General features: G+C 29.7%; 1 protein-coding gene across 1 annotated transcript in view; it reads right to left on the bottom strand.

Annotated features, from left to right (window-relative positions):
* Nucleotides 1-3,438: 3,438 nt before the first annotated feature.
* LOC111623337 overlaps nt 3,439-14,941 on the bottom strand; it is a 21,880-nt gene continuing 10,377 nt past the window's right edge. Inside the window, exons 10-16 of the mRNA XM_023365873.1 lie at nt 6,191-6,318; nt 5,986-6,092; nt 5,601-5,902; nt 5,116-5,234; nt 4,761-5,016; nt 4,503-4,690; nt 3,439-4,181 (exon numbers count right to left, since the gene is read on the bottom strand). Coding sequence (XP_023221641.1) covers nt 4,003-4,181; nt 4,503-4,690; nt 4,761-5,016; nt 5,116-5,234; nt 5,601-5,902; nt 5,986-6,092; nt 6,191-6,318 — 1,279 coding nt within the window. The 3' untranslated portion in view covers nt 3,439-4,002. The remainder of the gene's footprint in view (nt 4,182-4,502; nt 4,691-4,760; nt 5,017-5,115; nt 5,235-5,600; nt 5,903-5,985; nt 6,093-6,190; nt 6,319-14,941) is intronic.

Consider the following 14,941-nt stretch of genomic DNA (forward strand, 5'->3'; position numbering starts at 1 on the left):
CATTTTTATATTTCATTATTTGGTAGCGGTGAACGGCCTGTTATATTTTATAGTTTAGAACCAAAATATTCTAAGTACAGCCCTAATCATCGCATTAGAATGAAAAGACGATTTCGAGAGTGACAAGATAATAACCATGATTAATAGATTCTAAACTTCATAAATTATTTTAAAAACGACTACGTCAGTGTTAAGTAAACATTCAATAAATATAAATATTCATAAACCATAATGAATAAATATTTCATAACCATTATTGTAATTTAAAAAAATCAAATGATTGATACGCTTGAATAAATGTCGAAAAGAATAGAATAAAGTAAAAATATATTAAAATAATGGAAATTGTTGTAAACAATACATATAATAATGAGAAATCAAAAAGTTTCTTATGAATTTGATGTAAAATAATCCTGGAATTATTAATACTAAGAACCTGAAAAGAAGAATCTACAGTAATCTGCATACTAACTTGCACACACGACTCGTAATCTTCTAAATATTATAATTATTGTTGATAAATTAAGACGATAAATACTGTATATTTAAAATAGAAGAAACATTAAAAATGTTTACATTTAGTCTGTTTTCACACCTCAGGAACATAACTCACGGTAGTGTACATCTTTATCTTTAGCTCTAATCAAATTATTTTAGTGTTTATCCTATTTTGATGAATTTTAAATTTAATTATAATAATCGAATTATTGTACAAGAACTGGAATAATCGTATTTTTTAAAGCTTCTAAAGGGTATTTGCTAAATCAGTATGTAATTTTTCTTTTTTTAAGGATTGATTTTTGTCACTGTTTTGCTTTGGTTTTTGTAAAGTCTAATAAGTTTATTTAAAAAGTTAACTTAAAAAGTATTAATATTAAATATTTTATTAATTTATAAAATAAATGTGTAATTAAAAATGTATGCTGACGAAACACATACATTTTTAATTTTGTTTGTGTATAGGTGTAGGTGTTTATATGATATAAATGTGTGTATGAGTGTATTGAAGAAAATTCAACAACTTTTTATAAATTTAATCAAAAACTTATTTTTTTAAAAAATTAAATTTAAATAAAATAAACTACAAATTATTTATAAAGATACAAAAAGTATAAATACCTTCTCGTTAAATATTAAGAAAAAAAAATTAGATATTTAATTTATATATAANATTAATTATAAATTTAGAGTATAATAATAATTATTAGAAAAGTTATAAAATATCTACACTTACCATTAAATGCAATTAAATACAGTCAAACTTAGATGTAAATAAAGTCTTTAGAAATTAATTCTATAAAAATTTGAATTCTCTATTTTATTAAAAATATAAAAAATTTTAACCATAAGAGAACATATTTTTTCAAGTTGCAATAATTCCAGTTGATTACAAGATTATAAAATTTTATAATAAATATTTTCTGCTAATTAAAAGTAGCTAGAATCATCCTTACTAGCAGTGACACATTAAAAAAATCTCTTAAATAAATACCATTACACTTCAAAACATTAACATATCAATATATAAACATTTTATTTAACTGTTTTTACATGTTTGAAAATATTTTTAAAATTCAAATCAAATATAAGATTATGAAATAATGTTAAAAAGTGTTTTTTAGATACTCTTGACCTTTGCTCTTAAACGTTTTCCATTATTTGTTATTGTGGGGAAAAGATTATAATTTCTAAAAGAATAAGAATTTAGTATTTAAAATGAGAAATAAAGTCTATTTCTATGCCTCGAGTAAATTACTTTAATTAAAATGACTGTTTTTCCATCACAAATCGAGACTGACTTCCTATGAGTCTTGTGTGAAATCATCATTACGGCGGAAATTATCGTCATATTCATTACCTTGTGATTAAAATTTCTATGAGTAACTCTCGTGAAACTTTTATAACTAGTTACAGTTTTTAAACGTCAAAAAATTAAAAAAAATTAAAAAATTCGGAGGTAATTTGTGTATGTATGGATGTTAGTGTGTATGATGGGGAAAGCACAATTTTGTTCACCCTATTTAAAGCTTAATAACTCCTGTAGTTTTTTGTCGAAAATGTCTGAAATTTTGCAGAGAAGTTCGTTATTAGGGAGATTAATTCTATTAAATTTTGATGATTAAAGGTCGAGTGGGTAGAAAAATATAAGGGAAGACTCCTTATCTTCAGTAGGGCAGGACTAAATGACGATTTTACTCATTATTAGCGTTTAGAAATTTTTATAAAACACATCCACATTCTCAAAGTTAATTTTTTTTGTCATTTTGTAACCGTTAAAAAATATTTAATGTTTTTTAAAATAAAATATCGCAACAGATGACGCTACCAAATGTTGCTGGAAAAATTAAGCAATTCGTTTTTGGATATTTTTGCTATAGTTAAATATTTTGAATAAAAAAGAAAAGGATTTAAAAATTATTTTATTTACAGTTTATGTAGTCATTACCAATCATTTTTAATTAATCCTTCTAAAATATAATTTCGAATTAATTAAGTACATTTAGTATAAATTATAACATAATATATATATATACATATATGGAGATATTTAAAATTCGTTAGTTTAAACGATTTCAATCAAAATTCGGTAGAAATGTATCTAGGTAGCCCTATGGCGGCACTTCTGGAATCTCGACAACACGCGTGCTTTAAAAGTTAATCTTTGAAAGTTAAGCTGTTCTGTCTTTAGTTTACAAGATTTCTAGTCGTTTCGGTTGTAGATTAATTTCCTAACATTTTATAACTTTGTTAACAGTAATTTAATTAATCAGGTTCAAAAAGTTATATACATTATTGTTGTGCGAATCATATTTTTTCGAAGTTTACATTTGATATTTTGTCGTTTATTATTGTAATGGCAGAGTTTGGAAAACATAAACAATTTTCTAGGCAAAAGTGTATTTCGAGGGAATTTTTTTTTCATTTTTTTTTAGTATCGGAAAGTCATGAATTTGATTTTGACAAGAGAATTTCATCATTTGGTACGTTTGCCATCATTTGGTACGTTTACAACCAGCAAATGCAGAAATGTGATGGTGGTCGTAAATTAAATTAACGAAAAGATCGAAATTCTATTTCTTTTAGATGTCATAAATGCAAAATGAACAGTTCGTCATTTGAAGTAATTTTTAAATATAAATTTGGGAAAATTTCTTGGGGAAGTATTTTTTCATTTATTTGGCATCTAATTTGCATAGAATATACAGTACTGTCAGCTGTTTGCTGTGGGTGCGAGTAGTCGAACAGCTGTTGACTGGACGAATTTCGTACGACACATTACGATTGTTTCATAGTCTAATTTTACCGGAATGAAAATTGAATGAACCGGGAGAGGTTGTCGAAATCGACGAGATTGTTGTGAGCAAAAGGAAAAAACTAGGAGAACGGTTCGACCTGTTCGTTCAGCGTACGAGTAAGTTTTATCCAGGAAGTGGGACGTGTTTTAGTATGAAAAGAGCCAGAAATTGTACCTTCGGCCCCGAAAGTGAGTACCAATAAATCCGAAAATCGTAAAAGGAAGAATGTAGATGTGTGTATAAGAATGCGGAAAAAGTTTCTACCATGAAAAAAGGATGAAATTACGAAATAATCATCCGAACCATGTTTTTTTTTTTTACCGAAGAAATCGGAGAAAAGGAATTAGAAATATGATGTCAACGGTGAGTGAAAGATTTTTTTCTTTTTATTTAAATGCCGGTGTAGTAAGTAGCTGCGTCGGTCGCTATAGGGACTACCTAAGTGCAATTATACCCAAAATTCTAAAAATAAAAAACAATTTAAAAAAATTATAAAATTGTACACGTGGATTTTTTTTATTATACTAAACAAATAACTATCGGACACTGCATGTGTCAGATTTCCTATATAACATTTCTTAAAATACATGAATTTATGAAGATATTCAATTAGATTTATAAATTTCAATATCAGTATTTATGCGTATTAATATTTTTGCTTTAAAACAATAATAATTTTTATTGTATCTCACGACACTAATTATAATCAATGTCGTGGGATTAGGCACAAACTGTACTTTTTAATCGTTTCGGCAATTCCGATAGTTTTATCGAATTTTCCATCAGTTTCTTTCGGAAGACGAATATCGAAGCAATGAAGAAGAGTGGCGAAATATAAGAAAACTTCGATTTGGCCTAGAGTCTCTCCTGGGCAAGATCTTTTTCCTGTATATTATTATTATTATTTAGATATTAATGTAATTAATATAGTAGCCAAAAGAAAACTACTAAATTTAATATATTTTTACAACCAAATGATGAAGTACACATCCCCGGGTGTAAATCCTGACAAATATTTTTAATGATATCTCAATGATACAATACACCAGACTAATTCAACGACTTTGGAGGAGATAAATCATCTATTGAGTTTAAACTCTGTATACTTCATAATTTGGTTGTAAATAATTAAACTTGGCAGGTATTTCTTTGAGCTATCAATTTATAAAATAAATTATTTGAAGAAATTATAATGCCATTTCTCACCATATGAAAACGGGATAAAAGATGGTGGCTTCTTGTTTAAATTGACATCATCGTAGAGAAATCTTTCTGGACGAAATACATCAGGATCGTGCCAATAGTCCGGATCGTGATGAATTCCCCATATGTTTGTCATAATTATGGTATCCTTAGGTATCACGTAACCTCTGACCGTAGATATTTGTGTCGTTCTAAAAGTAAGATTTGTTTCGTAAACAAAAATCTACTTTGTTATAATTTTAGAAAAGAAATAAGTAAAACCTTCTTAACATGCTGATGGGTACTATTGTCTTCCATCTTAGAACTTCCCAAATGGTGGCATTACAATATGGTAAATTAATATGATCTGCCCATTCCGGGAATCTATTTCTTCCAATTACGGTATCCAGTTCTTTTTGAATTTTCTTTTGAACATCCCGATACACTGCTATTGTTGCAATGCACCATTCGAGCGATGCTAAAACTGGCTCGATTCCAGCTGTCATCAATGATACACAATTTCCTTTCAGCATGTTAACTAATTTAAATATAAAAATATACTTATAAATTTGCTACCTGAGACTGATAGTAAATAAAAAATTTTTTATAAAATAGACTTAAAATCAAATATAAATACGGGAAAAAGGCACCGTGGATCTATTTTTCTCTCTTTCCTGCATTTCAACTAGATAATCATCAATGTAGTCTCTTATCTTTTCTTCATTAAGAGTAGCTTTATGTTCTTCAATTTCTCTTCTAAGTTAAAAATAAAAATATTTATGTATACAGTACAGTATATAGCTCATGGGCGTCCGCAAAACTTTTTCCAGGGAGGTAAAGCTTGGAGACAAATAATTACATCAATACATTTTTATTTAATTATTTAATTTGTTGGATATTTTCTAGCAAGTAGATTAAAGAATATGGTGTTACATCAATACTAAAAGACAGAGAAAGCTTCCCATGGTCGAAGGTGTAAGATTGCATATCTTACACTTTCGACTATGTTCACTTTTACGATTATAATTTGTAGAGTTGTTTGTTCGACTCTAGAATTCTTTCTCTTTTCTCCCCTCTGCGGACTCCCATGATATAGCCTATATCATAAAAATATATTCTTACTGTAGAAATTGATCTAATTTGTAACACGAATTCTGTAAAGTATCATAGTTCCAGATATGAAAGAATGCAAGGATTGGTCTTATCCAGGTAAAATAAGCATGAACACTGGTTGGACGAAAAAAGTCTGATATGGTTCTTAATTCGGTATCTAAGAAATATCTCGTCGAATCCTCAAAATCGAATCTTTTCCCAAATACTAAAAATGTTGTATTATTCGATACGCTTGATTGCAGATACCTTCGAAAATCACAAGGTTGACCATGAAATTTTTTTACTTCCTTGACCAAAATCGCTATTTCGTCCTATTAATAAATAATTGTATTTATTATTTAGCAATTTCTTCAATATACGGCATTATCGCTTTCAATTTAAAATCTTACTGTACATTAATTTGTTTTTCCAATTTAGCTTTACCGTATCCTAAATTTCTGAATGATCGAATGGCAAATCGTCGATGTTCACGCCATACATTTCCCGTTGATCCACTGAAACCTTTGGAGGAAAAAAGAGAATAGACATTGAAATATGGACTCTTGATCACATATTATTATATTGTGATAAAACAATCAAAAGAAATCGCAATGACTTACTTTTTATGTTATCTAAAAGATTATTAGGAGGTCTATCTGGTCTTCCTAGAAATTCTTCTCGACTAAGAACCTCTTTCACTATATCGTAATCTCCTAACACAATTACTAATTTTCTTCCTAAATAAAAACTACAACAATAAAATTTCACGAAATTACATCTCTTAAAATGTAATTATCCAACATTTTTACAGTATTTTTATATCTTTATATTAATTACTTTGCTACGAAAGTAATTTAAGTCAACACAGTAATTTTAAACTCTATTTTATATATTAAAAATGTTTAAAAAAAACATTTTTAAAAAATTGTATAGACCTATATATATTCAATATTGATTTTATACATTAATTGCGGCATAATAACAATAACTGTCCATAAACAATAGTTTTCTATAACATTTTACAATTAAGATTTCATAAACATGAAAATTAATGTTAAAAAGTTAGAAAAAATAGAAAAACATGCACATAAATTCATAATTTAGAATCAAGTTAGTTAATAATAGATTATCATACATGTTTGCAATATAACATACGATTTATATGATAACTTTGCTAATTATTTCTTCAATATTATACTAGAACAACTAGGATATCGCACAACTTTGTCGTATGGAGATAGATTAAGGCGGAACCGGAAAGAAAGAAGCGATCTCTGCATTAAGCATAGAAGAGGGAATCCTTATACCTCGCAGATGCGGACAGGTAAACTTTGTACTTGCAGCCACAAAAGAGGCTATCCTTGTGGCGGCCAAGCGATTGATCATTTGTTTGTAGTAAACACTTTCCTGATTTGTAATCAGATTCTTGAACGAAAGAGGATACCGATCCCAAGTGCTGCTCCAAGCATTATTCCTGGGTACCCATAGTACATGCAAGGAGTTAAGAAGCCAGCACGACGGGAAATAAGAAAGGTTACTCAAACAAAACTTGCTGGCAAGCTTAATAAGGGGAAACATTGTGAATCAAATTGTCAGTTGATACTCAACATCTCCGGAGTTGTTGAGTATTTTCCTGTTGAACTTCCTCTACAGTAGCGCTGTTTCGGAATATGTTTGGTGTTTTGACATCACATTTAATAGTGTCTTTCATTTACGCTACCTATCACTAGCTGAAACTGACCAATGATAGCTGCTTTCTGTTCCAACGCACACGTTACTCATCGTTCATCAGATGTGACTACGTAACAGCTATAGATTAAAACAGCCTTGCTCTGCTGAATGCAGACATCATAACAATTCTGTTTATAATTTTAATATGATTAACATAATAGTATGTTATACACGTATGCCTTTCCAAACGAGGTTTCAGTTCCTCAATTAAACTTAAAATCGTTTCCCTCGATATTCGATAGTATCAGATTAATTCCGTTAACAAAATGTCTTCGATCAACAGACGAAATAAACGATAAATATTTAGTATTTAGTAAAAAGTATTTAGCTTTCTCGATCGCTAAATACTCATCGGCCAGCTTGAATTATCTTGACTTACGACATCCCACTTTATGTCGTAATGTAACGATGTCTATTTACGACATTTTCGGTTACAAGTTTTGTGAATACCAAATTTTGTCGTATCGCAATTTAAGACGAACATTCGTCGTATATTGCGCTACCCAAATTCAGGACACTTTGTGAATTTGGGCCTAGGTACACGAAGTACGAAATGCAAAAAAATGTAATTCCATAGTCACTATTCACTTAAAATGACGTTGAAAATGAATCCTTTTTCCATCTATAAATTTCAGCATAGAACCAATATCTTTTTCTCGTTGTTTCTCCGGTGGTTAAACACCTGCTAAGTACAACAGTTTTTCACTGACTTTATACCTTGGTGAGTCATTCTCCTCTCGAACACCCGTCTTTTTTCCCCTCTACTAAGTGACTGAAGCTCATTTTTTTTTTTTTTTTTGTAGAAAACCCAACTAGGATCTTCTTTGATCACTCGCAACCATAATGCTCAATTTTTTATTCAACTTTAGTTGTTTTCTTATAAAAACCCTTTCGTATATCGAATACGTTATCAAATGCAAATAGATTTTTGAAAGAAATTGTGATATCGGTATTGGAAATAGTTTAATATTAAAAATAAAACGATAACATATATCCGATTCGTTTCATTACATTTAATCTGCGAGAATGATAAAATTTTGAGTTCAAGACGATAAAAATAATCTAAAATAGGAAAGAAAATCAAGGCAGAAAAGTCGTTAACATTAACTCTTCGGGGATCTAAGCAGGTTCAAATTAAACTTTCATGGATATTTCGAGTCATGCCTCGCTACTCGACCTTCTCATTATGAGTTTGGGGACATATATGGGGACATAATAGACATATATAAAATGAATGGTGGAGAGAGCTTAAAAAATCTAACTGAAACTAGTTTTAAACCAGAAAAATTAACTAACTAGTAAAAATTGATTTGTATTAATTAATGTTACAATTTGCAGCAAATTTGATTTTCTTTACATGTCTAACACCTGAACAGAGACCAGTTTCCCGTAGAAACTCTTCGCGGGAGACATTTTCTCTTGTCAGATCGCCAAGTGTTGTGTTGCCATATTCCGTTTGTCCGATCTTTTTTAATATGAAATCTCAATTGAAATTTTGCATTTATGAAAACAGATTTTTCAGTAGACCAAAAAAAAAACACAGCAACAAAGCTGCGTAACTTTCCCGGCGAAAAATACTAAGACATCACAAAATTAAAATTGTCTGTGGCACCATCTGTTAAGAGATTTTATTTTTTAAAAACTTTTTATATTATTAATTATTATAAAATAGCAAAAAAGCTTAATTTTGAGAGCAGAGATGAGTTTTATAAAAAAAAATTGTAAATGCCAATAACGAGAAAAATCTTCATTAAATCCAATATCACTCGAGGTATGAAAAGTGACATCCCTCTATCCTCTCAACCTTTGACCTTTAACCACTAGAATTTAATACGTCAATGCCCCTATACACATGCTTTCGTGCCAAATTCCGTTTCTTAATCATTAACCCATTCTGTAATATGTAAACACGTACTGTACACACAGACACACACAATACATACATACATACATACATACATACATACTATATATATCTACAAAACAAGTCTTTAATTCCCTATAGTTTCGTAGTTAAGTTACTATTTATCTTTCGTTGTTTTCAAAATATGAGTTATTTACTTTTATAATCTGATAAACTAATAATGGAAAGATATCACATACTATTTGTATTTATCTGTTTTAAATTTTCGAAATATTTTTACCTCCTTAGCAATTTATAATTAACAAATATAATATTTTTGGAAAACAATTTTCGAAATGATNTCAACAAACAGGCAAAATAAATAATTCGTTCTCGCAGCACGCATAGTTCACTAGTCATCTGAGTGGATAAAGCCACTGAACATTGGTCGAGGGTTTTGGGCTTTACCATTGGACTAGCCGCGTGGTGTCCTCCAGATTTTTTTTCACATCTCTAATAACTAAATAGAACATGGACCAGAGGTCGGCAACCTATGGCACGCGGGACGATTTTCAGTGACACTTTGATTGAATAGAAATTAGTAAAAATTAAATTTAAATGATTAATTTTTGAAGTCCATTATAACCGGACTAATTTTGATACTACATATAACAAAATTAGTAGAATCATGGCGGCACCCGGATCAACATTATAACTTAGGTTCGGCATAATACCGCCGAAAGGTTGCCGCCCCCTGCCATAGACACTTCTCTCGGAAAGCATCACCCATGTGTTGCATTGATATATTTTGAACACAAACGTTTTCACAATAATGTTTTTAATAGATTTTTAAATAAAGAATAGTAAAATAAATAGAGATCAGCATATTAATGAAGAAATTTTCCTTATCGTGTGAAGTTCATTTGAATTGAAATTTTAATTATTTATTAATTATATAAATCCACACTGACCTAACTAAATATAAAATATAAATTTTTTGTATTAATAAATTTATGTTTTTAAATAATTCAATGTCAAGAGATATTTATATTTTCACTAAATGCGTTATAACAATACACTATGGATAAGTATACTCCTATATAGGCCTATTCTATTGCACTGAGCTTTGCATAGAAACTGATCCTTCAATTGCAAAATAAAATGGATTTACATTGAAAAAACTGAAAATAATAAGGAAGGAATAGATTATAAATCTATAAGATAGTTTCAGAGCTAATTTAAAATACGATCCACTTGATATATCATATTGAATCGCTGTGGTATATGGAGTTCTTTCGAATTATACTCTTCACAAAATCTACTTACAGATCAGTGGCTTACATTTTTTTTATTTTTTAATAAATAAGTAAATAAATAAATTATAAAACTCACTCAATATAGGCTATATAACATCCAGTTTTTCCGTTAAAGTAAAATGAAAATTTGATTATCGTGTGAATACAAACTGCAAATATGTTTCGGATTGTAATAGCAACTTTTTATTGAAAACTGTTGTCTATGATGTCAAATATAGCATTTACAATTGAGAATAAAAAGTTTTCAGGAAAATCCAGGGCATCCGTTTGTTATATAATTTTAATTCCAAGAATATGATTAAATTACCACCTGGTAGTTCTAGAAAATAACACGGACTACGTGCTGATATCAATTATTATTTTATTTTTTACTTTTTCTAAACTGTATTGAATGATAGTGTTATCTCCATAAATACTTTTAACAATTCGTAAGAAATCTATAAATTTCTTCTGATAAAATTTTAAATTACTTCATATTATAAGTTTAATTTAAAGTACATTTTATGACATTCGTATAATAATGTCATTGTAAGTGCTACAGAAGAAACTTTTAGTTGGATCCAGTCCTGGATTAAAAGGGATATTAAATTAAATTTATATATCTATTAAGTTCTGAAATAACCTCTATATATTTTCCCACAGAAAAGTAAATAAATTCGCTTGCAAGAACTCTTGCACGCATACTTTACAAATTAAAGTATGTTATGGGTGGCGCATCTTTTATAAGATTTTATTAATTATTATATCGATAAAAAGGCAAAATGCTTTTAGCAGTTTTTAGAGCAAAAGTCATATTTAGCTTGTAGAATGGTTGCTTTTAGTCGCAAGGATTTTGATATCCTGCAAAATCAAAACATGGTTCGGATTCCACGTAAAAATGTGGATTCCCATTCTGATATACCTGTCAATGTTCAAACTGGTGTAAATAAAAAACACGTTAGAATGATTTTTACAGGTAAATGTGCTGTATCTATATGCCAATCTGGAGATATTTATCATTATACTCGTACAAAGATGTGTCTATCTTTTTTTTAATCCTTGCGTGATAGAAAAATTTGAAAGTGAATTTTGAAATCGGGAGATTTTTTCACGGGAATTACCTATTTTAATGCTGGAGAAATAAAAAAAAATTATAAAAAAATTAGGTAGTATTATCAGTGTAGCAATATTAATTTTTAATTTTTTTGTATTTTAAATATGTACAGTACACGTCTGTTCATTATGGGCAAGGATTGAGAGTGAGATGGGGACTCACCTCTTCTAAAAGCACGGGAATACTGCAGATGAATAAGCTATATAGAATAATTTTATATTCTTTTATTACAGTAATCCTTTCGGACAGGAAACAAAAACCGATATCTTCTAGTAAAACCTTTTAATGCCAATATGATTGTTTCAGATAATACAGTATTTAATTAATTAAATTATATTATTTTAATAATTAAATATAAATTTTTAAAACAAAATTATAAATGATATGAACCGGACAAACAACCTCAGGAATGTTTTATGGACAGTTCTCCCGGATATTCAGGTACGTTGCTCACCATTGATAAGTCTGATGTCTTAAGAATTTGAAGTGATAATGATAAAATATTTTGCATTTTTCTGAAACCTTTATTGTTAGAAAAGTTACATTTTATTTTAAAAAGATTTTTTTATTACTACGTAAAGCTAAAATTGCGAAAGTTTTCATTGAATTTTTTTTCTGTTGATATCGTAGAAATACAATGAAGCAATTCATTTCGCTGTTATCATATAGGCATATATCGAAATATTTGATACGTTAAACAATAATATATTTTTTCAAGTAACTTGTAATAAAATTACAAAATGTAAAAGGCAAGCAAATTCGTGTCAATAGCGAGGTTGAGGCCGAAGTTTTAAACGCGAAAACGTGTATGTCGGACGTTCAGCGCCGCTCTCCTGTAAGCCTAGAAGTTTGACAATGGTGTTTGGATAGTCAGTGGAATCATGCTCGACGTTCCAAACACATTGATTTAACGAGTAACACAGCATCGACACCTGAAAGACTCATTGTTCGGAAATCGATGGCAAAAATTAAAGAGTAAAAATCGTATTAGGCATTTGTCCATCCAAAAAGCCGAAGATTCATGAAAACATATGCAGTTTAACCAGGTCGGACAGGTCCATTAACCGCCACTCAATATAAAATCTTAAGGTCATCTCACGTACGTTTCAAGTTCTAATGACTTCCAATAAGTTATATGTGAGTCTCTAAGTAAACTCTAATTCTATCTCTAATCGCCCCAAAGCGCGAGTTAGTCAAGGTGGCAGCAGCCTACCGCTCTGGGGGACCCGGGTTCGAATCTCGCACGGTGGTAGTCCATCAGGATATGTCGGGCCCCGTTCCTCATACCCGGTCGCTCCATTGTGGACCTGGCCAAACCGATAATGGGCTTGCAAAAAACGCTCTCTTAATGCCCACAGGGCGGAAAGANTTTACTGAAGAAAGAAAAATTTCACTGGAACCTCGTTACTCGTACTAATAAAAACCACTCATTACTACTTTCCTCATCTTTGATACATTGTTAATTGGAGAGTAGATAAACGGCTTTTTCTGACTATAAGTTCGTTCACGGGGTAGAATCGCGTGTCCGATTATTCGTACATATTTAGATTGTTTAATGCTATAATGTTTATTTATTAGACCTGGGGTGCTCAGACTTTTTGCTGTAGTGGGAGCAGTTTTTTGTTCACCCAATTTGAAGCTTAACAACTACTTTGATGAAAATTTTAAAATTTTTGCAGGAAAATTTGTGCATTAGAAGATTGATACTATTAAATTTTGGTGGTTAAAGATCCAGGGGATGGGAAGATATAGTGGAAGATTAATTATCATATCTCGATGGGTTCGGACTTAATGAAGATTTCACTCGTTATTAGCATTTACATTTTTTTAAAATAAAACCCATCCCTACCCTGAAAATTAAGCTTTTTGACATTTTGTAATAGTTAAAAATATTTTACTTTTAAATAAACATTTTATATCGGTGCCACTAAATGTTGCCGGGAGAGTTAGGCAACTCCTTGCTGGATTTTTTTTAACTATCTACTAGTTTCTCCTATATGTATACATGGACTATTACAATTAAATTTATAAATTACGCCATTTTGTTTCGATTTATCCTCCATTGTTAGATTTTTCTTGTTAATATTAAGTATCAAATTTTTAATTGTTATTGTCATTGCTACGCATTAATTGATTATCTTTATTAAGGGTGCACCGATTAATCGGTATCGGCCATTCCCCCCCCCCGATTAATCGGTTTCGATAATCGGCCAATTTTACATTTTGGTATTATTGTTAGAATGTTACGTACAATGCTAGTAATAAAAACTAATAAATTTCTGTTATATATTTATTGTTTATTACATGACAAACTGAATATTAAAAAAATTTTACTAATCAAATTATTCCTTTTATCGATACATATTATAAGTATAATATAACGTATAATATAAAGTTTAAACTTTACATAAGAAAAAGTATTGAATAGGTTAAGAAGAAAAATTAAATTTTTATTTGTTTCATAAGTTTAAANTAAATTTCGTTTCAGAAGTTTTCTTCTTTATTATTTTAAAAATTAATTATATACAGTATAATAAAATCTCTGTCTCCGAATGCTTCATATATATTTCTACCCTTTGATCAACACGGACCAAATTGTTCACAAGGTCTCCAGGAACTTGCAAAAAACCATGCAGCCTATCATCCTATTATGGAACTACTATATAGGGCCGTCCTGAAGGGGTCTGGCCCGGAGTGCAGAGAAAGCTTCAGGCACTAAGGAGCCCTTAACTACCAGTGGCATGCCGTGACATTTGATGATAGGGAAGTTGTGTTTCTGCAAGAAACCGACTTCCAGGGGCAATCAGTTAATTCTCTAAATTTATTTTTAACAGTGGCGTGCCGTCATTGGAAGCGGTGGATGCGCCGCTTCCCTTGTATTTTCTAAAAACTAAATACATATTAATTTTAATTTTATGAAAATTTTCAATATTTTAATTAAAGTAAACTTAGGAAATTCAAAGATTCGAATATAAATTTTTATTATAATGTTTTTAAAATTTATTTATGCCAATAAGCATTTAAAAATTTACTAATAATTAGCATTATTTTTAACAGAGTAAGCACATTTGTAAATTTGTTTTTAAGTTTGATTTTGATAAGAAGCTTAATCATTTGTTTACAATTTCGAAATGTACTTTGATGATCATACTTTGGAACTTTTAAATTGACTCCCCCCAACAAAATTTTCTTATTATTATGACATTATAAATAATCTTATCTGGTCTGTTGATTTTTCCGTTTTATATGAATTCCATGTTGTACGAGTCGCATAGATTTTACAAATACGTGAGCCGTTCACAGCCCGGCACACGTATTTATAAAATCTAAGTGACTCGTACAACATGGAATTCATATAAAACGGAATAATCAACAGTGTTATAGGGGG

This window comes from Centruroides sculpturatus, unplaced genomic scaffold (genome assembly GCF_000671375.1).
Source record: "Centruroides sculpturatus isolate CEXI.00-Female unplaced genomic scaffold, Cexi_2.0 scaffold339, whole genome shotgun sequence".
In the NCBI taxonomy this organism is placed as follows: Eukaryota; Metazoa; Arthropoda; class Arachnida; order Scorpiones; family Buthidae; genus Centruroides; species Centruroides sculpturatus.